Raw genomic sequence first — 22,458 nt, 5'->3', positions numbered from 1 at the left:
CACACAGTCCCCTTTCTCAGGTACACATTCATAACGGAGGCCATCACGTCACTATTTTGAGTGGTCCAAGTCCTATAGAGGAAAATATTTCTCAGGATCAGTACTCCAAATAGATGTAAAAGCCCCGGTGGTGGCCTTGCGGTGGAAGGTGCTTTGTACTTGCTGATGAATTTTAGTGGAAAAAGAGGAATAAGCTGAGAAAATAAACTAAATTTGATGAAGGTATACCAGTCTGATGGTGACCTGCAGGCTCTGAACTGTTTCAATTAATTCCCTGATGCAGTCGGCAAGTTTCTCAGCAGACTACAGTAACCTTATTTCTGATACCATTGTTTTCCTGCAGTTGTCCCAAGCTGTGCTCCGTTCATCGGGGACGGGAAGCTGTCCATAAGCAGACTGCAACAGAATAGGTTGCAGCAGAGAAGCAGCCAAATTTAAATAGCCTGAAATCCCTTGCTTTCAGGGCACTCGGACATAGCTCCTTAGGAGAGCTTTCAAAACCCCAAGGGTTTCTAATCCCTAGACAGAGCCAGGGCTGCATGACCAACACGTGCTTGTTACAGCACAGCAGCAAATCCAAGAGGCGTAGGCTGTTCACCATCCCCAACTGTGCATTTCATGCCTGAAATTGGGAAGAACTTGTTGCCAAACCCTGGAAAGCTCTTGTGGGTTTCTTCCTATGCATGACATTTCAGGAAGGGCACTGCTGAAAATCTTTCTGTTCTGAAGTCAAACAGACATAGAAGTGGAAACTCAACTCTGAGTGGAAAAGGAAGAGCTATTACATGTTCCACTGTCATCTGCTAGGTGTGAGGTATCTGAATTTCAGAGGCACAAGATCTGTCCATGTATCAGCCAGGAATTTAAGGCATTAAAAGAACATTAGAATAGAGTGAAAAGAGTTTTTCTTTTTAGAAGATAGGAAAGGGCCTGATTGAGAGTGTCTTATTTCTGCCTTTTAAAATTATATTTGATTTGATGCATTTGACACTAAACTGCAATGATTTTCCACTAGTTTTGACTCTGTGCTTGAGCTGAAAGCGAAATCCTAGGCTTTCCAATCTTGGAAAGCGTAAATTCGAATGCCAACCTATTCAGTCCTAAGTTTTCTAAAAACCAGGCGACATCTCTAGATAGTGACCTGTGATGCTTTGATGGTACTTTGGATTTCAGCTTCTAATTCAGCAGTTCCCACCTGTCTCATCTTAACTAAGACTACGAACAGGTCTAGGGATGTAAGCTGTTGTTGTTTATGTCAAGATCGGCAGAAACTGTTCATGATCACATCCCTGATGAGTGATGGGCACAGATTGCATTCATTGGTGTACAACTGCCTTACCCGTTAGTTGAAAAAAAGGGACTTACTTACAGTTGGATGTATTATGAGGAAGGTATTTAGTTGTCCGAATTTAACATCTTTGGGCACTTTCAAATGCGTAATTAAACCTTTTTTTTTTTATGTGTGTTTTTGCACTTCTTGCTGAAGAAAGATCCCTGCTGAAACTGTAATACACAGAGCAAACTATTTCACTCAGTTGCCTCACGAGCTTGAAGTCCGAAAATCCTTGACAGGAATATTAATAGTTGAATATTCCCTATTCAAGGGTAACAAAGTAATACAGACAAAGATTGCTGATTGAAAGAGAATTTACTTAATCTCTGATCCTGTGACCCAGAGAGCAAACGTCTGTTGATATTAGTTTGTGGTACACAAGCTGCATTTTGAAGTATCATAATTATATTTTGAGAAACAAACAGTGCATTTTTTTTTTCTTAATTTAAGCACCTACGGCATCTTAAGGTACAGCTATGAGTACACAGGTACACAGTGCATCTTGAGAACTAATCTATTTAGTTCTCATTTTGCCAAGCGTTAGCAAAACCAGTATGGGACTTCGACATCCAGTTGTGTCACGAATCCAATCAATACTGTGATGCTGGCACAATGGTTATAAGCCCATAGTTTGTATGTGTTTTGTAACTAATTTTCTGGTTTGACTTTCAGAAGAGCTAAGCTACTTAGGGAATTTACCGAAACTGACTGGAGTTTTAAGTGAGCCGTTCTTGTGTGTAAAGCCCCAATTTTCTGAGCGCTAATGAGTTTCAGCGTTTTCCCCAGATTGCTAGGGACAAGCTTGCGTGTCTCTTGTTACACTGAAGAAAACTAGAGCCTATAGGCCAGCTGTTGCTGGTGCCTCTCCGTTTGCAGGGCTTTCCTACCAGAGGGAGGCGTGATGTGCAGGCGTGTGCTTGGGGCACTGGCTGGTCCCATGCACCCAGGAGCACAGACTGGACTCCGTTAGTTCTCCTAAGGGTATGGGCTGGTTGAATAGCCCTGCTCTTCTTCCAGCCGTCCAGTGCTTCAGGACCTTCCAGCCTGTTCTCGCCTTGGTTGTTGCTTCCCATCTGAGCCCTGAAGCGTAGCTACTTGTTCCCATCACCTCTGCCTGTTTGCCCACTCCATCTCTCTGTAGGGACCTGAAATTGATACAATTTTCTGTCAGGTCCACAGTATATCAGTTCTGATGATGGAGGTTTGGGGCAGATTTTAATTAGAATCAAAGCAGCAGTGCGGGAGCCAATCAAAATAATAATAATAATAATAATAATAATAATAATAATAATAATAATAATAATAATAATAATGCCAATTGTTTTTAAAGACTTAAGAGGAAGTAAATCAAGAATTTCAAACCTGCTCTTCAACTACTCCGTTGGAGACAGCTGTTTGTAAACGACCCTTTTGTAAGATTTCTTACAGGGAAGCAAAAGGAAAGTGGGAGACTGCCAATTGAACCTTTTCATGCTGATCTCGTTTTTGTCTTTGAGACTTAAAATATTCTCAAGCACTGAAAGCTGATATTTATTAGTAGACCTGGGGGTGGGGTTGCTTAAACAGCTCCTAGCCCATCACCAACATCTCTAGCTGTACTCCACCACCTCTATGGAGATTCAGTACTGTGATATTTTTAGAAGTAATCACCTCCATATATTTCAGCATTGTTCATTCTAAAACACATTCTTGCCTTTTATTTTGTTTATAGAGATTTTTTAATAGAAATGAACTATTTTTCCTTGTTATCCAAGTAATGCTTATGCAATTCAGTGACAGTGTTTAACTTGAAAGAACATCACTTTCCGTTAAATCTTTGTTGAATTGTATGCCCATGTTCTGCTCTGCCTGGGGTACCATAAATCCCACTCATTTTATGGGGTTCAGTGGATGTAGATGTGTGCCAAGTATAGAGACAAAGAAAGCACAAAGGTGTAACCAAGGATTTGACCTGCATAATGCAGCAGGAGAAAAGCTGTACTCTGCAATCTGAAAAGTATAACGTACCTCTTTGGCAGCAGCAGAACTTGAACATTAGCACCTTTGATGTAATGTCACTGAGGCCCAATAAGCCTCAAACACGGTGACCATTTCAGAGACATCCACAGACTTCTCTGCAGTGAATAGTCAGCTCAAATAACTTTCTCAAAATTTTGATAGGTATAAGTACTTTAAAGCCTTCATTCCAAGTCTTGCAATCCAGCCTAGAACTGTTTCTTCCCCCTCTTCCCCCCCCGCCTTATATTTACAGCCAATTTTCTAGACGACATGGCTCTGCGAAGTTCTGGCAAGTTGAGCATGGAGACCAGAAAAGAAGATGGTGAGAGCACAGCACCTGCCCCTCCACAGAAGAAGCTGTCCTGTCAGTGCCACCACCACTGTCCTGAGGACTCGGTCAACAGCACCTGCAGGTATGTGGTATATGTATTTGGCGGTAAAACATGGGAAAACCTGTTTGTGATCGCTCAGCAGTCGCAAGCTGGGTGTTGCAGTTTTTGTTTAAGCAGTAGTATGTAAATTAGATGTTTATACGTCGTGTCTAAAAATCAGAGGTAATTTTTACTTAGATTTCAGCTACATATTTATATTTTTTACGTTAGGGTGTTTACATCTTCACCGTTTTAGGTAATACTTGTATTAATTCATTGCATATGAAATACTCTGAAGGTAGGAGTTTGTTTTTAACGGTGCATGCAGTTAATGAGAGGAGCCTTAATAGAGATACAGTGAAATGTCAGTAAATGCTTTTAAATTTATAATCACTTTCTATGGAACACCATTTATAAGAACCTTGCTCTTGGTGTGTGGCTTTGCAGTAGCTGAGCTGCCTTTTGTAGGTCCTTCAGGCTTTGCTTTTTTTCTCGCTTCCATGCTGAGTGGTGAAGTGTTGATTATTTTCTTATGCAAGCTCTAGTGTTCTTTTTGGTTTTAAGTACTAGGAACTCATTTGGGTTGGATTCTGCTTCCTCAGATCCTACTGCCTCCCTGGGGGAGAGTCACGTCCAGCTGTGCACAGTCCTCTTGAAGGCTCAGCCTCGGTCTGTGTTGCACTGACGCTGCCTGAAGCAGCAGAGGTGACTGAAGGTACCTGTTGTGGCACCAAGCTGGTGTTCCCCCACCCAAAAGCAGCTCTTGCTGCACACATAGTATTGCTGCTGAATGAGGGTAGTGGTCAAACTCCTCTCTCTTGGCTTGACGTGCATGTGCAGTTTGCTTTTAGCTGCACCAAAGTAGGGCTGAGCTCTTCACGTCCCACGTGAGGAATTTAAACTTTTCTGCTTATTTAGAGCGGGTAAGATACTGGAGATATTCTCCATCAGCTATAGTCTGGTGGAGTTGTGGGACTGTGAGAAGCGTCGAAGCAGGGCCCAGATGTGAGCCCAGCTGGACATGCCGCTTGGGTATGCAGCGCTGTTTGAGGTGAGACAGTCTAACGTTGTGTCAGCTCTTCAAGGCAGCACGTTAAAAAGATAGAAGGGGGAAAGCCTAAGGTTGCTGAAGCTATCGATTGCTTTCTTGAATTTTTGAGTGTTGTTTTGTAGCCTGACTTAATTCTGCTCAGCCTGCAGTTTCACACTGAAGTGTATCAAAGTTTTGATGACCGCTGTAAATACCATCTCCCCTTTCTATCCTCTTCCTTCAAACCCATGCTCTAGCCAGGAGTTAGGGCTAACTGCTCTCGCATGGCAGTCAATTAAAAAAGCTGTAAAAACCCACGCTGATATCAATTTGCAGATCCCCTGCAGCGTGAATCGGCTGTTTCCTGTTCCTGCCCAGCCAGAGCCACTGCTTTCACACGTGCTGTCTCACACGCGCAGTAACGGGGAAGTTGCAGATGACTTAAATCCAAGAATTAGGAAGCACAAAGGGATCCATGTTAAGGAACCCATTGAACAAGGTTTATACACCAGCTGGGTAGGTCTGCTGTCGCACATGGCTTCATAGGTAGCATTGACATTAAGTAATTTTCATGTTGCCAGGAGCTATGAGTAAATGTCCTATTAAAATGGATTTATGCATTTTCCCTTACCGCAGTACTTTAAAAGAAACTCTCTTCAGAGTCCTCCTTACAGTGTCAAATACCAAACTTGGTTTTAGCTGTTGATGGCCAAGGATAGGCAGTTAAGTAGTAATAAGCTACAAAATTATACCCCCTTTTGTCTTCATAATATTTGCATATTTCAGGCTTGACTGTTCTACTTGAGTGACAGTTAGTTTTTCCAATTTAGACATAAAAATAATTGAAACTGAAATTTACCCATCAAATATTGATCACTTTTCTGTCCAGGAAAATGGAAACAGTCAAAAGTCTTTCATTTCATCCAGAGCTACTCCTCCTTCCCATCCTGTGCTGTCCATCACCTGAGCGCTATCCACCTTGCCACTTGTCCTGGTATAAGTGAAAAATTGCTGAAGAGTTTGGAGTAATACAAAACAAAAAAATCAAGTTAAGTTAAATGAAATACCCTGCCTTCATTGCTTGCTTGTCAACAATAATCCTTTTCAGGATGGTGGTCATTGCTGGGGCAACCCTTACTTTGGTGTGAGAGATGTAGTGAGGTACGAAGGACACAACACCCCTTATTTTCCCTACATCTGCCTAACTGTTAGTCTGTAATCTTTTGCTGCTTAAATTCCCTACTATGCAGCTGGAATTAAGGATGAAAACTGAAATGGGACATTACAGCGAGAAGAGGGTCCGAAGGCTAATGCTGGGAGAGTAGTTATTAGGTCCCTGGTCAGCTGGCTGGGTTGAGACCAGGTTTCAAAAGATTTGACCAAGACCAATCAGGTTAGCAGGGATTATTAGTTTCCCCTGTGTTTTGGGATCATCCTACCGGTCAGGCATTAGCTTAGCATTAGCTTGCTCATTTCATCCTAGCCCGAACGAGTGTTGGCACAGTTTTAAAGCACTCAGGAATTCTCATTGAACCTTGCTATAAAGGAAGTTTCCCCATATTGAAGTTCAAGCAGTATCGACCGCACTGTGTTTGTCTGAAGACTAAACAAACTGTTCCAGATTAAAAGTTATTGCATTAATTATCTTCCTCCCTCAGATGTAGCCACTAAAAGCCTTTTACATTTTATATTAACCAAAAAAAAAAAAAAAAATCAAATCTCTCTCAGCAGCTCTGTCAGTCTGTTAAGCTTTAGGCTGTGCTTGGACCTGTAGAGCTTGGATCTGCCAACCCTGCCGGGATGCGCCAGCATGTGCTGGGGCACCCAAGGGCCTGGCAAAGCCCTGACACCTGGAAAGTTCACTGAGCACATCCATATCCAGGGCTTGGGCTCTGGAGATCATCAGGCACTGTCCCCATCAGGGCTCTCGCCAAAGCAGGGAAGCCTTTTGTGTGCCCAGGAGCAAGGAGGGCTCTGAAAGTTCAATGGGAAAGTGTTTCCAGCTGTGTTTAAATTAAAACTCTCAGAATAAAATAACTAGTCCTATTGCAGTCACCATTAAAAATTTCTCATAAAAAGCAGTCTGCCATCCCACCTGAAGATTTTGCTCTGCTACCACAGGTATTTATCTATTAAAGTGTAGGTCCTGCCTCTAGTATCAGTAGTGTCAGTGTTTATATAAAAATGAGGACATCTGGTGGCCATTTAAAATCCTCTTCATAATTGTATTTTTAGAAATTTAAAAGTCAATATTCTTTAACCACATCTGTATCAAATCCTCTAACAGCCTGCTGTTCCTATACAGAATTTCCCTTTCTTTATACTTCCGCAGCTTAAGTCCAATAATACTTTAGGGAGCTAAGGATAACACCGCAGCTTAAAATGCAGATTGCTTTCTGTATCAACAGAAAAGCAGTAGCTCCTGTTAGAGTGCGCTTTAAAAAAATGGGACGATCCGCAAGCACAAGGTTTGGAAGACGCATTACAGGGTCATCTCATCAGGAGAGGGTTAGTGTCAGGGAGCAGTGAACAGAGGCCAAGCCAGGAGCTGAGGGTGATGCTAGGGCCAGCCGTATCCTCACCCACCAGGACCCCATTTCCCCAGGGGTCAACAACAGGCAGAGACGGATCCCTCAGTGGCCCTTCACGTGGCTAGCAGTGATGTGGATCCAGGCAGGAGATGGGGCTGGAGACAAGACAGTCCTGTACCATCACTCAGGGTGTGATGCTCAGACCTGAGCTTAAATGGAGCCCCAGGCAGGTATGGGGGGGGGGGGGGGGGAAGTCCCAGGTGGGGCCACTCCAGGCAATTGAAAGCCATTAATGTGCTCAGGGAAGATTTTTGCAGAAGGTTCACAATCCTCTGCTTGCAAAGGGTGTGTTAACTTGTAGCATGTTTATTCTTCTTTCTGAGCTTCTCTGCGATTCATAAAAGGCTTTCAGTAAAGAAGCTGAAGAGCTGCTTTGGACACAACCAGGACCTTGGTTTACTGTTGCATTTCAAGTTTTGTGTGTACAAAGTGAATGCGTGGGCAATTGTGTCTAATCATAATTAATTGCGTATTTTAAAAAGTAGTGTTAGGTTTCATTGGCTTTGACTGTAATGGGACTGCAGTAAAGGCAGAGGCTGATTCGGTGCCTTGTTGTACTCTATTTTCCATTCACAAATAAATGCTGACAGTTTCAAAGATCAGGCTGATAGAGTTTAATTTCCTATGTGTTGCCTACTGGTCTTGATTGTGTTTCTGCCCAACTGTGTCTTGAGGTAGCTTTGGTTATCTAAAGCAATAAACTAATTAAGTTGCTTTTTCAGCATTACCAGAGGTGATAATTCACTTGAGTTATGTTATTTTCATTCTCCTGTTCTCCAGATGATAGAATTGAATATTCTTAGTAATTTGATATGTAGAAGGAAGAAGACTTCAATAGTGGGCCAAAGCACTGAGTTCAGGCAACTTTTTTTTTAAGCAACATTAATTTTTAGGACAAAGTTGAACATTTTCTGATAAAGGAGCTATGGTGAGATCTTCAAAGCTAGCCTTTCAATTTTTTTAATGTTTATTTTTATTTTTTAATGTAATCCTTTATACAGGGCTGTACTGGAGGCAGTTAAGTCCCCTTTGATGATTAAAACAAAAAACCAAAGGACAACAGAGACAAATTCTTGCAAGCTCCAGTCTTTCCTTGCCCCCTCTGCCAGGGCCGTATGCCTCAATACGTGGCTCAGCAGGTGACTTCACCCCAAGTGTTTAAACTGAAATGCAAAGTCCTCCTCCCACGCTTTTCAACTGTGCCCCAGAAATTCCTCACTCTTCGTTTTGTTCAGGGCTTGCCCGTTAGGTGTTTCATATAAACCTTAAGCTAAATAGTAATGCAAGTCCAGGCTCCCTGTATTTAGATCTATTGCATTACTCTCCGTTTTTAGCGTGTGGGAGTACTTCGGTGTTACTAAGATTTCCCTTGCATATCGAATTTATTTATACCAAAAAAAAAAAAATCCATAACAGCAAATACCCATTTTAAGTCTGTCCTAGCATTAAAGAAGAAGCTACATCATACAAATCCAACTGCAGTGTAATCTTAAGGTCAAGTAAAAGAAAACATTTGGTTTGTGTTCAAATTTTGGAGACAATAGAGAGGAATAAAAGAAAAAGGGAAAAGGAAAAGAGGAGGATGAGTAGCTTTATTTTGAGTACTTGCTTCTCGATAGTTCTCACCTCTGCCAAGGTGGATTTTGCACATAAGTGAATGGTGCTAGAGATCCCTGGTGAAAATGCAGGCGTGCCCATGCTTGCTGCTGTTGCCATACGCCAAGTTGTGCTATCAGGTCTATAGATCTGTCAAATCTCATGTACTCAGCATGAAGCCTGGACAGTTTCTAGGGCTCTCCCTCACAGATTGGCATAGTGGCTTGTTTTCTGTGTTGTGACCCCATGTGTCAGGGAGAACTGTTTGATCTGATTTGTGATTTAGTAGAAGAATGCAAGACACATTTGGAGGGCCAGGTCATGTCTCAGTCCTGGGAGAACAGTGTGGGCAGGTAGTATAGAGAAAATATTGATTGATAGACCTGTATATGATATATGAAAAGATGCTCTGCTAGGATGCGTTGGGTACCCTCCTTTCTCTCTGTGCGTAGGGTTGTTGTAGAGCACCCAGAGAGCCAAAAGATCAGACCGTGCGTGGTAGGACCAACATCACCATCTTGGAGACTAGCGTGGCCAGAAACTGTGGCCCAGTGTGAACCAACTTCTTGGCTTTGTTACACCTGTATGTCTCTCCTTGTCTTCAGAGTAGCTGTGCAAACATCTGAAGGTGCATCTGGCTCATACAACTGTGTAATGCTCTTCTCACTTGGTTTCATGTTACTTCCCTGATGCACAGCCGCTAACTATATTATTTTTTCTGAAAAAACAGCCTGTGTTGAACACGTTTGCAGTGACTCTGTTTTATGGATAGTGTCCAAAGACAGTGCTTAGCTAAATTTGGCTTTCATCATCTTCCTTAAGTGAAGGATGCAACAACATACATTAATTAGATGCAAACTGGGAGTCAGCCAATTTTTGATTTAGATTATTTCAGCCAGTCTTTACAGAAGAATATGAACTTCTCAGTTCTGTATGTAATATAATCTAACTTTTAAAAATACTTTTTAGAAACAGTGCAGAAACTTTTCATGTTGCTTTGGATGGAAATGAAAAGATGCTGTAGCTCTTCCTAATATCAAAACCAGGAGTATAAAGAGGAGGAGTGGACAAAAATAATAATACTCGTATGGACTCAATTGCAAATAAAATTAAAGATAAGGAATCTTTTCATCAAGTTATTTAACCTATCTGTTTGTGATAGGCACTGAATGAGCAAAAGACGTTGCTTTTCCAAGTTATATTTTGCCATCCCTGGCTGCGTCACACACACACACACACACACACACACACACACAGAGCAGGACAGGAAATCTTCAGCAGCCAAGTTTTGGTAGCTGAGGTATCACATCTTCTGTGAGAAATGGCTGTTGGCCAGTGAGGACATCTGTGTGAGCAGCTGCAAAGCTCTTGGCCTCTGTTCCTCTCTTCTGACATTTAGTAAAGGTCTCAGTTAAGATCACCTCTTTCTTTCTGGTAATCTGTAATTGTAGCAGCACCTTCTACATCAGAGTCTGTCAGTGTTTCCGCTATTAACTCCCTCTATTTTCTTGGCATGTGACTTGGCTGTAAAAAATCACTCTTGGCAAATATGTGACATGCCAAATCTGTGCTTATTAGTGATCACATCCAAAATCTATTTAATTGCTGTCCTGTACCATACTGTAATAAGGTGATGCTTTAGTGGAGGAGGTTAGTGGATGTGTACCTGGATGTATTCAGTAACATCAGGTTGAGTTCCTTCTATATGTACCATTTGCGGAATCAAATTACACAGAATTCAAATTACAGAGTTTAAGAAAATAATAGTTCTATACTACAAAATTTTGCTAGGAAGCGGAGAGTAAGTTTTTCATATTGCTTTGCCTGTATCAGCGATGTGCATATGTTTCTATTTGTGCAGTCCCCAGAATTAACATAAAATTGGAGATGATGCAGACTTATCTGACTTGTTTCTGGCTTGTTGTAATTGTAAGAACAGTTTCATTTCTACCATAGGCAGGTATGAGGTAGGGTAATCAACAAAACAGCAGGGGTGTGCCCTGCCCTTTACTTGAAGTGTGTGGTCCATCTGACGTCCTGTGAACCAGGAGAAGGGGTTGGGGGTGGGAGGGGAGAAGCAGGTAAAAGATGCTTCTTCCTTTTCAGAAGAGTCACTTCTACCTCTCGCCCAAACACCTGAGAAGTTTCAATAAGATAATGAGTTCTTACGTTGCATGAAAACTTTTTGGTTTGTTTTTTTTTTTTTTCTTAGAGGTAGAAAGAAGCGATACCAATGTTTATTCTGCTCAGCATTGCTATTTTTAATTGTCTCGCACTTTTCCTTCATTACTCTACCATTGTCTGTAAAGAACATGATTTATCCTTATTGTTGGAGCTTTATAACTTTTCTGGTTTGCTCTAACCAATCTAATTTTGTTTGTCTTTTTAAATTTGGAACAAAATTTTCAGAGGGACTTAAGTGCTTGAAGAGCCTGAATTTAATTTTCAGAAATGAGCTAAGAATCAGAGTCCCATGGCAAGTCAGAAAAAGAAAAGAAATAAAACTGCGGACTTTCCTGCTTCTTTTCTTCCCTTTGCAAACAATTTGACTTTTCCTGCCTTTGGTGAACCGAGTGTTTTGTTTTTTGCTGGGGACTGTTAGCTGTGGAGTTCGTTTTTGTGTTTCACTTGATTGCAATTTATTGTTTTGTTGCTCTGTCCCCTGGGTTAAACTTACTCATTACTTTGAATCAAAGGCACCATGCAAACAAATAAAATCTAATCTAATATAATATTCTGCTCTAATGGATTCCTTACAGTCTCTCTTCTTGGCAATCCTATTGTTCCTATCTTTTAAGCTTAAGCAATGAAATCAAGGTGGTTGCTGCCCAGAAGGGTTGCTGTCTCCTTTGCCTTACTCGTATGCACAATGTCAGAGAAGGGTAGAAGTCATTGCTCGCTTCTCCGAGAAAGTCATTTGTAACGTGCAACTGGTTACTTTTCAAATCCAGAAGTCAATAACCCGTGATAGATTATTATTTGAAGTAATAAGCTTACCGTGGCTAGACCCTGCACCACTAATATAAAAATATGCCACAGCAAATGTTTGACGTGATCCTATCCAGCATCTCTCTGTCGTGTAGCTAATACTTACAAATTGCGTTTATCTCTTGTATGTGTAACTGTGCCTCTCATTTCCTACGTCTTCATGGCGTTTGCTGTTGTTGCTCTGTTAGAATCTCCTTTCATTCAAACAAGGAGCAAATCATCTGAAATTTTGCTGTGTTTAAGTTTTCTAATCCTTTTTTCTTTTTATTTCCTTGTTTTAACTGAGTTTGTTTCTTCTCTTCTGAAAAATACTCATTGCACACAATAACCAGTGTTATTTTCCTGGGGAAATAACAGAATATATTATTTTTATGTGACTTAAATGTCTTATATTAAGACTTTTTTTTTCTTTATTTTTGGATCTTCTTCCTGCAAATCAGTCAATTTGTGTTTCTTACGCACATTACATATCTCCCTGAGAGGGCTGAGAAATTAATGTACAGCAGTGTCAGTAAAATGCAGCCACCCTTTTCATGCCCTCCTCCCTCTCTTTCCATAGTATTCAGGCATTTGACCTTCGTCGAGGAAGGACATTTATCACCAGCACCATCTAGCCATCTGTTAGTATACTTGTCCTCCCTGGTGCACGTTCTTGTAAACGGAAGCATTATGGATCACTTCAGGCTTATAACCCAAGTAAACAGTTATGAAGGGTGTTGATGATAACTCAAGGACTCAAACACAAGAGTGTCGCAGTTTGTCATATGGTTAAAACAGGAATCACAAATCACTCTTAATAATATTTTACGTTTAGTATCTCAAAGATGTTTCTTTCTTCATGTCTCCACTGTGGTGCAAATATCCATGCCTCGTTCCCATGCACGAGGCAGACCCGCTGTAGCGTTGATGCTTGTATTTTTATAGGTCACCAAAGTCTTAGCACGCTAATGACCATAGGCAGAGAACTGAGATGTTTCTTAGTGGGATTTATAGCCATGAAATGTTGGAAAGGTAAGTGTGTCAACTCCAAGGCAGAGCCTCCTTTGTGTGTGCAGGGGCTGGTCTGCAGCGCTGTCGGCTGTTGGACTACATTGGGAGAGGTTGCCTTGCGTGCCTGAGTCCTCCAGCCTGCCTTAGCACATCGGTTTGTTAACGGCAGATTTGCCTCGCAAGGAACAAAGTTTAAGACTATATTCAGCAGCACACTTTTCACTTCAAAGACTTCTCGTGATTCGTTCTTTCCAATCCTCAGCACTGATGGCTACTGCTTCACCATAATAGAAGAAGATGAGTCCGGTGGACATTTAGTGACCAAGGGATGTCTTGGATTAGAGGGCTCGGACTTCCAGTGTCGGGTAAGAAAGCATTTGCTGCCAGAATGTCTCTTGGCTGTTTGATAGCTTTCAGTTGAAGTGCAGTCAACAGACATTACTATATCCACGTTTTCCGCTTCTATTCATTTGGCAAATAGTTGCTCTGCATTGATGGCTGAGGGGAGTGCATTTATATCGCCAAATGGTGATATTCTAGCTGCTCCTAACAATAACTTGAGGTTTTGGTTTTGGCACTGTTGTTACTAGTTGCACTCCCGCTCAGAGGAAGTTTGAAATTTAGAGAAATGCAATCTAATTTCTGAAGTCCCCATGGTAGCTAAAGTTAGTTAGGATGTTATTTGACGGACCGCAGCAACCTTTATATCGTACATGCAGTTACACTTTGGTTTTGGATTTCTGGTGCCAGAAGTTCTCTTCAAGTACAGTGATCACCTGATGGAGAGCAGCTCTCACTGCCGGAATGGAAGGGGGATGGGGCAATGGAGCAAGGTGGCTCTAAAGTATTTGCCTTTCCTAACATTAACCTTAAATGATGTCACATGAGTACAGGAAAAGTCTAACCATCCAGGTCCAGGGAAGGTATTTTATCCGGCTTCCCATGAGAGCAGAAGCAGCAGCTAAATTAGTCCCCACAGCAATTCCTGTGTTATTCTGGCTAAACTGTTTTGAATACTCTTGTTAACTTATGTTTGTAATATGTCTAACTGATGGACGTATCTGACTTTCACAGTTCTGTCTTGCACCGTTAGAGTCAATCAGTCCCTTCTGCCGGTATTAGGGCACCGATAGAAATACGTTCGGGGTGAATTCATCTCTTAATTATCTACATGAAATGTTGCTGGATACGCTTGGTGGCAGAAATCCTTGCTCTGCACATCCTAGAAATCTGTACCAGACTGCAATGCAGTCCCGCTAACAAGAACGTCTTTCTCTCAAGTGCCAGAATGACAGTGTGTGTTTACAACACAGATAATTACTTTGGTTTCTATCGAATTGTTTGTTGCAGGACACTCCTATTCCACACCAAAGAAGATCTATTGAATGTTGCACAGGACAAGATTACTGTAACAAACACCTTCACCCTACCCTGCCACCACTGAAAAATCGAGGTAAGGGGAAGTAAATCCAATCCCAAAACGATCTTTTCCTGCTGTTGCGTTTTTTGCCTTAGGAAGCAACAAAGCCAAAACCAAAGCACCTCCCTTCAACTGCACGTGATTAGAGAGAGAAACTGCGTTAAACAGTATCGCTGAATTCCTGTAGGTCATGTGGGGAGCAGTGCCTTGACCCTTGGTTGCTGGTACTTGCTATTATTCCTATTGCATACGTGCAGTAAGCACCAGATGCATTAGAGTCGCACGATATTGTCCTACCACAGACCTGCTGGCTATCAGTGATCATCCCAAAGACGTAGGTTAGTCGTGGCAGAGGATGCCTCCTGCTATGTATGTTTTTAGCCTAATAATAAAATCGAATCCTCTTTCTAGTCCCTGCAACATGCATTACTGTTGTTCATAACTCCACACACATCTGGGACCAGGTCGCCAGTGGTTAATCAGTCAGTTCAAGTTCACTCAAGTCCATTAAGCTTTTCTTATTTAAAAGACCCGATAATCCAGCACTAGGACAATAACTAGTCACTAAAGCGGATTTTCTACTTGAAAAATGTAGCTGAAAATAGAATGTAGAGTTAGAACTCGTGCACTGGTTTATTTATTTTTATTTATTATTTGAGAACAAATGGATGTCTATTAACTTAGTAGATTCTGGGTTAAGGTTTTAGCTTTTTTGTTTGTTTAAACATCACTTTCTGAAAGTTAGTAAAACTATTTTGTTTGGCTGGATGTTGCAGCATACGTTTTATAGAAATGTATTCCTAAGTAAGTGTAAATTCATCCATGATAAACTCTTGGCATTGGCAGCAACAGCCAAGATTTGTGTTGGTCAGCATGGAGTTTGGTCTGCAAGAATCAGCTTCAAGGTTGCAGGAGCATTCATAATCGTGGTGTTCCGAGTTGCAAATCGGTGTGCAGATGCATTCTTAATTATGCAAACAGCAGATACTTGCACAAATGCATGCTCAGAGAAAGCCTTCACTCATGTAAGCTGTTCCCTTCACGCCTATGAAATTCTGCACAGATGGGCTGCAGAATCAGGCCTACGGAGAGTAGTATGTAAATATTTCACTGTTTACTAGTAAGCCACTAAGTCAGTGAAACCTCATAAAAATCTGGCTTCCAGCATAAGTTATGTACTACTTTGTTGGTTTTTTCATTTTAAAAAGTTCTTTGGATTGAGAGAGAAGCTCCAAAAGGAAGTCAGTATTTGTTCACACTTACTTAGTGTATCAATAAATACCATTTCAGTTTGGAATACACTGCCATGATTTCTTCTTGCTGCTGACTGAGTTTATGCTATGTCATAACTACTTAAAAATACTGAACCAATGCCTAGCACTAGACATCTGCCTTATTAAGATTTTAGTTATTTGGCAATACTATCTGCTGCTTGTGCAGAAAGCAATCAAACAAACTTTTGGTAGCGGCAGACGTTGTTTGGATCGGTGTTGGTTTTGCTCTGTGTGTATACAGGGTAAATAAAGCATCACTTGGGCACCGTGGTGGCAGACCCGTTAAATAGCAGAGAGAATATTTGTTGAAAGAAAGATTTCATAGAGTTGGAACGGGATTCTAGCTGCTCTGTGTTGCAAAGTTGTCTGTTTTAGCATGACAAACAAAAGGCGATGTATTCACTCAACGTGTTCTGAAGACTTTTGTTTGAAATAAGCTCTTGTGCTATCAGTACCCTGACAGTATATTGTGGAAATACATTTCAGGAGCTGCTTCATTAAATGTGGCTGGACAGGGCTGAAGTTGGCACCTTTATTAAAGCCTTAAGTAAATATGTCATTCTTGGTGCCAGGCCTGTTTTAATTTTTCATTTCTGTATCGTGGTATGAAAGCTCAGAGAAAAGCCATAGTTTGAACTGTAGATCCTCACTGCAACCACTTACAAATACTGTGTACAAATACACGCTGCTGCCAGTGCCCAGTACTACGGCTGTGGTCATTGATTCTATTGGAAGCATTTGGATTAGGCTGCGATTGACTGAGTACTGTTAGAATTGTCTATCAAATTTAACATAAACTGTAAGTACAAAGAAAGAGAAGGTGAACTTAAAAACAAGCTTCTAGGGACAACCTTCTGACCTCCAGGATTCCATGAAAAACATGTATGTTCCTCAGCATTTAAAAAACAAACAGAAATTTGGCTTCTGATGAGCTTCTGATGTCCGGGGTCATATCTCATGGGAAGCGGAGTCTAGAGAGAGTGTCCAGCTGCAGGTCAGAGGTTGTTGATCTGCAAATTAACCTATGCACCAAGGTAACATCTACAAAGGCAGCAGACTTGTGTTCTCAAAGTGCTTTTCCAGACCCGGTATGTGCTGGAGAGTAGGTTTTACCCATCCTTCACCCCCACAAAAAAGAAAGAAGGACCATGGACATGAAAGTGGGAGCTAGAAGAATTAACACTGGGCACAGCAAGGCTCGTTAAGCAAGATGGAAGAAACAACAGCTGAGCCTAAGTTTTGAGCTCATCTCGATACAGAACTAGCAGGATAAAATACCCCAGAGAAACCATGAAGTCCTCATCCCAGCTGTACATCTGTCTTATTAAGGAAATGAGAGTCATAATTGGGTCTGATACAACACCTCTGCTTTAAACAATAAAAGATATTCCTGGAAATCCCAGCAAAAGCGCAGGCTGAGACCAGTCGAAAGGAGAAATATGTCTTTACTGATTTAGAGCCTATATAAGCAGAAGTGGTGGTGCCACCGTGTCTGGCTCCCTGCCTGTAGAGCCAGTGATGAATGGGCAAGGGAACGATTGGAGGAATGATGGGGTTTGATGTGTGCACACAGTCTCCACGCCTCAGATTTCACTGCAGTTTTTACTCGGATAACCGTAACATTGTGAACTGGAGGGAACTGGGGAGGGAGGAGAACCTCCTCTCCCTTTGATATGCTGACTTCTCCCTTGAACCTGCTGGGTGGCATTTCCAGTGCACTCCTAAGCATGGTCCCGCAGATGGCAGAGTGAGGGGAAGGAGTGGTGGAGGAGGGGGAAGTCACGGGAAAATAACTGAGAGGCGGCTTGGTATCACCAAAGACCCTCCTTTTGTTGCCATCTCTCCCTTTCTGTGCTGCTCGCCAGCACACACCACTATTTTCCTACAACGTAAAACTGTTAACATGCTGTTTGCTGGGCTTTGCTGTTATGAGCCAGCCGAGGTATGTGAAGAAGCTTCCCAAAGCTGCCACATGTTTGTTCTGCGCTCCCTCTACCGTGCTCCTGGTAATCGCTCACTGCTGCCTCTGTGGAAGCTACTGCTTATTCTCATAAGCCCGCTGCTTGGCATGTTACAGTTGCCAAGTAACACAACACTAAAAAGCACAGCTCTGGACTTCTTAAAGGACAGAGTGTCTCCATCGCTCAAGCTGGTACCCACCACAGTCTCCACCGTGGAGCCCACGAGCCAGTGATTAAGCAAACTCACAGCTGAGCTGCCCCATCCCTCCATCTGGCCAAGGAAGTGCCTAAAATTGTGCAGGGAATGGGAGGGTTGTCCTGTTGCTCTGTGGGGAACAGCATGGGCTGTAGGAGGAGAGAGGAGTTGGTCTCCAGCAGCACCAGCCCGGCTTGGTTCAGCAGAACAAACAGACATTGCTAGTGTAAGAATGGGGTAACGCCTGTAATCTTGCGTTGTCCTCGCGCCAGTGGGTTTATGAAGTCCTCAAGCGAGCAAGCAAATGAAACTCTGCCAAAATGCTTTGAAAATGCAGGAAGTATGTGAAAGGTGAGACAATAGCTCACTTAACGTCAGTATTGCTTCTCATCATAGGTAACCAAATAAATATAAAGACATATGGAAGTTATTCCCCTCTCCTGAGAGAGCCAGTCGCACGCCCGTGCTGTGCGTAGTGAGCCACTACTAAAGCTATGGTAGCTGACTATCAGCGCGGGGGCCGTCACCTACTGCAAGAGCATAAGCATTGCTGCTGCAGTCTGCATCAGCTGCTCCCGGCACGGAGATCGGGACACAGTCCTTTATGTCTTGCGTGCTCTCCTTGCACGTGCTTTACGTAGTTGCATTGGGGTACCAAAAAATTTCCCGGCGTCAGAGTCTGAAGTTTGTTTGAGAACTACACAGCACTTCCAAAATGCCTTCTGGCCTCTGGGAAAATCGAGCTGCGTTTATTTACTTTTCTGCATGGGAGAAGGCTATTAGAAACGTTGAGCACAGGTGTTGGATCATTTAAACCCTAAAAATGATTGGAATTTGACTCAAGGCTTCAGCATCTTTGTCATCCCTCTCTGAAATGTACGTACTGGGACACACGCAGGCAGCATGGACGGTACGCTATGGGTGCTTTGAAAGTTCCAGTAGTGCAGCACTTTGTGTGTGTGTGTAAACGCGCAGAGTTCCGTAGCTTTAATGTCTGGCCTACACAAGTACGAGCAAGATCTGACTTGTTCCCTCTGCGTCTGACATCAGCCTTCTTCACCGCTAAGCACAAAAGCCCAGCTTCCATCGTGGCCTATTCTGTGAAGAGGGAAACCCCTCGCCGTGGACAGATACCCAGATTTCTCCCAAGTACCAAACCCCACTGTCCGGTCTGCCTGTGCTCTGTTTGTCCTCTCCTCAGCAGATGGGCTGCGACCTCTTAAACTGTTACAAAGCACACATTTCAGAGGGAAGTGGCTGGCCGACACAGGCTGCTCCCAAAGCGGGAATTACAGCCCTTCGCCCTGCCGAGAAGCCATCGCCTTCGCCAGAGAGGTCTGGATTCCCCTGTGGGCTCTCGGTTTCAGCCCGCGGCCTGCTTGGAGTGGCAGGCCAGGTAGGAACCTGCTGCGGCAGGGAGAATGATGGGCTCCGGTGTTTTCCTGATAGACATCGTGTCAGCGTCCCCTTTCAAAGGCATCGGCCGTGTCTTGAATGTTTACATTGTTAATGCTCCCGGAGCAGGTAATGGCAGGTTAAAACATGACCAGTGTGATCAAAAGGTGCGTTGGTAGGTAATCTCTGTTTGTAGTGGAAAGGGGAAGGAAAGAAATAGTTTGGGGGCAAAAGCAGAAGGAGAAACTGGATCTTTAAAATAAAAGAGCCTGACAGTAAACCAACAGTCCCTTAGGAATCTCCTTGTCTCATTACCCTTGTAAATCTGAAACGTAATAGCGCCGTTCCAGGATGAGTCGATAAGGATAGATTTCTTGCATTTTACGATGTGTTGGGCATTAGCGTGAAAGCTGCAAGGCAGTGGGGCTGTAAGAGCTTCGGAAAACATAGTCCTCGTTTGCATTATACCAGACAGCAACTTTGGGAGGGCGGTGTGTGTATCTACATGCTGAAACACCATGATTTTGAGAGTTTGGGGGGCAGGGGGGGTTAAAGAAGAATAGTGCTAGGATTCACTGTTTTTCAGTGCAGGCGTGAAGGTCAGACTCGCTTTCCTGAGTTAAGAATACAAGTTTGGAGATTAATGGTGTACTTTAAAGGAGAATGTGAGTCTCCCATGCAAAGAGTGACTGAAATGTTTTAATAGTTTTTACACAACAGCATTTTCTACAAGTTATTTGACACATTTCATTTGCAAAGCATTCTACAGAATAGCTGCTGGAAGGATAGTTTTGCCCACCAGCTTACGAAGGGCTTGCTGGCACAGGGGGCTGCTACAGAGTGAATGGAGGAGGAAATTCCTGCTCAGGTGTTTAAAACAGGATCCGAGAGACGGATTATTCTGCAGTGATGGAAATAGACTTTCAACGCCTCTCATGGCCTGCCTTCTTGGGGGTTGGATGGTCTGCTCTGTCTCCCCTCCTAGTATATATGCAATTATTAATTTTTTTTATCGTAACTGCTCAATAGGATGCTACTTAATAATAGTGATTTAAGATAGAGGCAGTAATTTTTGCATGTTCTGGCTGATTGCTTAGGTTAAGACACAGAACTACAGGTCTTAATTGATTTTTCATTCAGAGCCAAACAGGGAATTGCAAATCAAGGCAATGTTTTGCCTGAGTGACGGCTGAAAAATCAAATAGGCTTTTGGAGGTGCCAGTTCTGCCCTGGTCAGTGAGGGTCAAAGAGGAAGCGCACAAAATGCCTGGGGAATCCAGGGGTACCTTGCAAGGGGTACCTTCTTTTCAGTAGAAAAGAAAAGAAAATAAATGACCTTGTGCTCCCCCTTTTTAAGGGGGGTTGTGTCTTTTGATACTGACTTTGTACCACCTCCCTTTCCCAATTTTTCCCCTCCCTTGTTTTTAACCCCAGACTTTGCTGAAGGGAACATTCACCATAAGGCCCTGCTGATCTCAGTGACTGTTTGCAGTATACTTCTGGTGCTTATCATCATATTCTGCTACTTCAGGTAAGTAAGGAATACTTTACTAGCTTGTTAATATTCCTCCCAACATTTATCTTTTTGTAGCCTTAGGAATTTGAAAGAAATGAAGTGGACCGTAAGGAAAAGAAATGAGAAACTGTAATTTTATGATGAGCAAAAAAGTGTATTTTATTCATGCTAGTCACAGGTATATGTGTGTGGTGTATTTCATATAGCATCTCTTGCCCAACATCCTAAAAAGCCATTCAGGTAGAGGCACAGATTATTCTTTACTGAGTCTAAGAAAGCCACAGGACAAATTTTGTAGAGGGTAAATAAACCTAAGGCTTCTGAATGTGTTTATGTGGTGAAGAGCTGTTCATAAAAAAAGAGAGGGATACAGGAATGTAAGCAAGTATATCTAGAACGTTATCATAATCTACATACATTATGTTTAAATAATTTGTCACCGTTTTCAAATAGTCCCAGATTCCATGACTTTACCTCCTCTGGCTCCTAAAAGATCCTCTGCAGTCAGTAAAATAAAACTGGGTATTCACTTGGTCTGTGTTTTAAACATATTTAAGTTTCTGAAAGAAAACATTCGGTTGCTTTGCAATTTGCAGCAGATTGCACGGTCTTTGAGTTTTACACTTAGAGTTTTGGTGCTGAAAAAAGTTGCTAAAAATAAAATAGAAAATTTTGGGCAGCGAGTCCAGCATATTCCTCAGGGAAGCAGAGGAAGCTATGAGGCTAGAAATGAAGCAGACGTGAAGGACGATGTGCATTATTCATTGCACACGTGTTCATTGTATTCAAAGCTAATTTCACTTTCATGTAAAACGGCAGATACAAACGCCAAGAGACGAGGCCCCGCTACAGCATCGGGCTGGAGCAGGATGAGACCTACATTCCCCCTGGAGAGTCCCTGAAGGATTTGATCGAGCAGTCCCAGAGCTCAGGGAGCGGCTCCGGGCTCCCTCTCCTGGTAAGGAAGCAATATTATTTTAATGTAAGTTTAAAAGGCAAAAATTAGTAGATGGAGAAGACAAAATGAGGCACAAGAAATTGTATTTATGTGTCCTCAGTTGCTGTTTTAGGGTTTTTTTCTCTCCCAGAGATGACAAGGATTTAAGCTGGAGAACAGCTGCTTTAGAAGCAGGAGCCCTTTTTTTTTTTTTCATGTAGACTAAGCCAAAAAAAGCTTAGTGGTTTTTTTTTTTTTTTTAACCTCGGCTCATTTCTTATTTTAGATACCATAGGGTGAGTACAGGCTAATAGAGCTCACAGAAATTCGTCAGGATTTACCCCAGTATACAGGACAGCATCTGGCCCACTGATCTTATTATCTTGCTTTCTACGGGCAACACACGACAGCATTTCAAACACTGACACATTGTCTTTGCGTAAAGGGAACTGTAATTCATCAAACCTGCAACCTTTTTATGTGTAGACTTCACTTTGCATTCAGAAGTCAAGAGCAAATTATTTTTCCTTGTAGTGTGGCAATCTCAAAGGTTAAAGGCACAGGGATGGAGTTTGTGATTATTTCTGAAGTGCCTCCAGGATGACTAAGCCCCCCGCGCTCAACTGCTGAAAAGGCGGAAGTTTTACCTTCTGTGGCAAAGCAGTTCTGTTCACCGGGGGGGTTCGTTTCTGGGAGTCAGCGTTGCTTTTTAGCACTGAAAAAAAGGCCAGGTTACTTATTTAAAGCACTGCCACTGAGAAAATTAATTAGATTCCATTCTCATTTTTCAGAGATGATGTGTCCCTCCTGTCTCCCAAACCTATTAGTTTGTAGTGATCCTATTACTGTAGATGTTGTCCAG

General features: G+C 42.4%; 1 protein-coding gene across 1 annotated transcript in view; it reads left to right on the top strand.

Annotated features, from left to right (window-relative positions):
• Nucleotides 1-3,592: 3,592 nt before the first annotated feature.
• The window catches only part of BMPR1B (bone morphogenetic protein receptor type 1B), a gene marked incomplete at its 3' end in the record, with an annotated part of 30,565 nt that continues 11,699 nt past the window's right edge, over nucleotides 3,593-22,458 (top strand). The window contains exons 1-5 of the mRNA XM_082482045.1: nucleotides 3,593-3,744; nucleotides 13,160-13,262; nucleotides 14,248-14,350; nucleotides 20,578-20,674; nucleotides 21,479-21,617. Coding sequence (XP_082338171.1) covers nucleotides 3,602-3,744; nucleotides 13,160-13,262; nucleotides 14,248-14,350; nucleotides 20,578-20,674; nucleotides 21,479-21,617 — 585 coding nt within the window. The 5' untranslated portion in view covers nucleotides 3,593-3,601. The remainder of the gene's footprint in view (nucleotides 3,745-13,159; nucleotides 13,263-14,247; nucleotides 14,351-20,577; nucleotides 20,675-21,478; nucleotides 21,618-22,458) is intronic.

Source organism: Vanellus vanellus (assembly GCF_965231255.1).
Source record: "Vanellus vanellus genome assembly, chromosome: 4".
Classification (NCBI taxonomy): Eukaryota; Metazoa; Chordata; class Aves; order Charadriiformes; family Charadriidae; genus Vanellus; species Vanellus vanellus.
The sequence above is the reverse complement of the archived record's forward strand: the minus strand, read 5'-3'. Positions and strand labels throughout refer to the sequence as shown.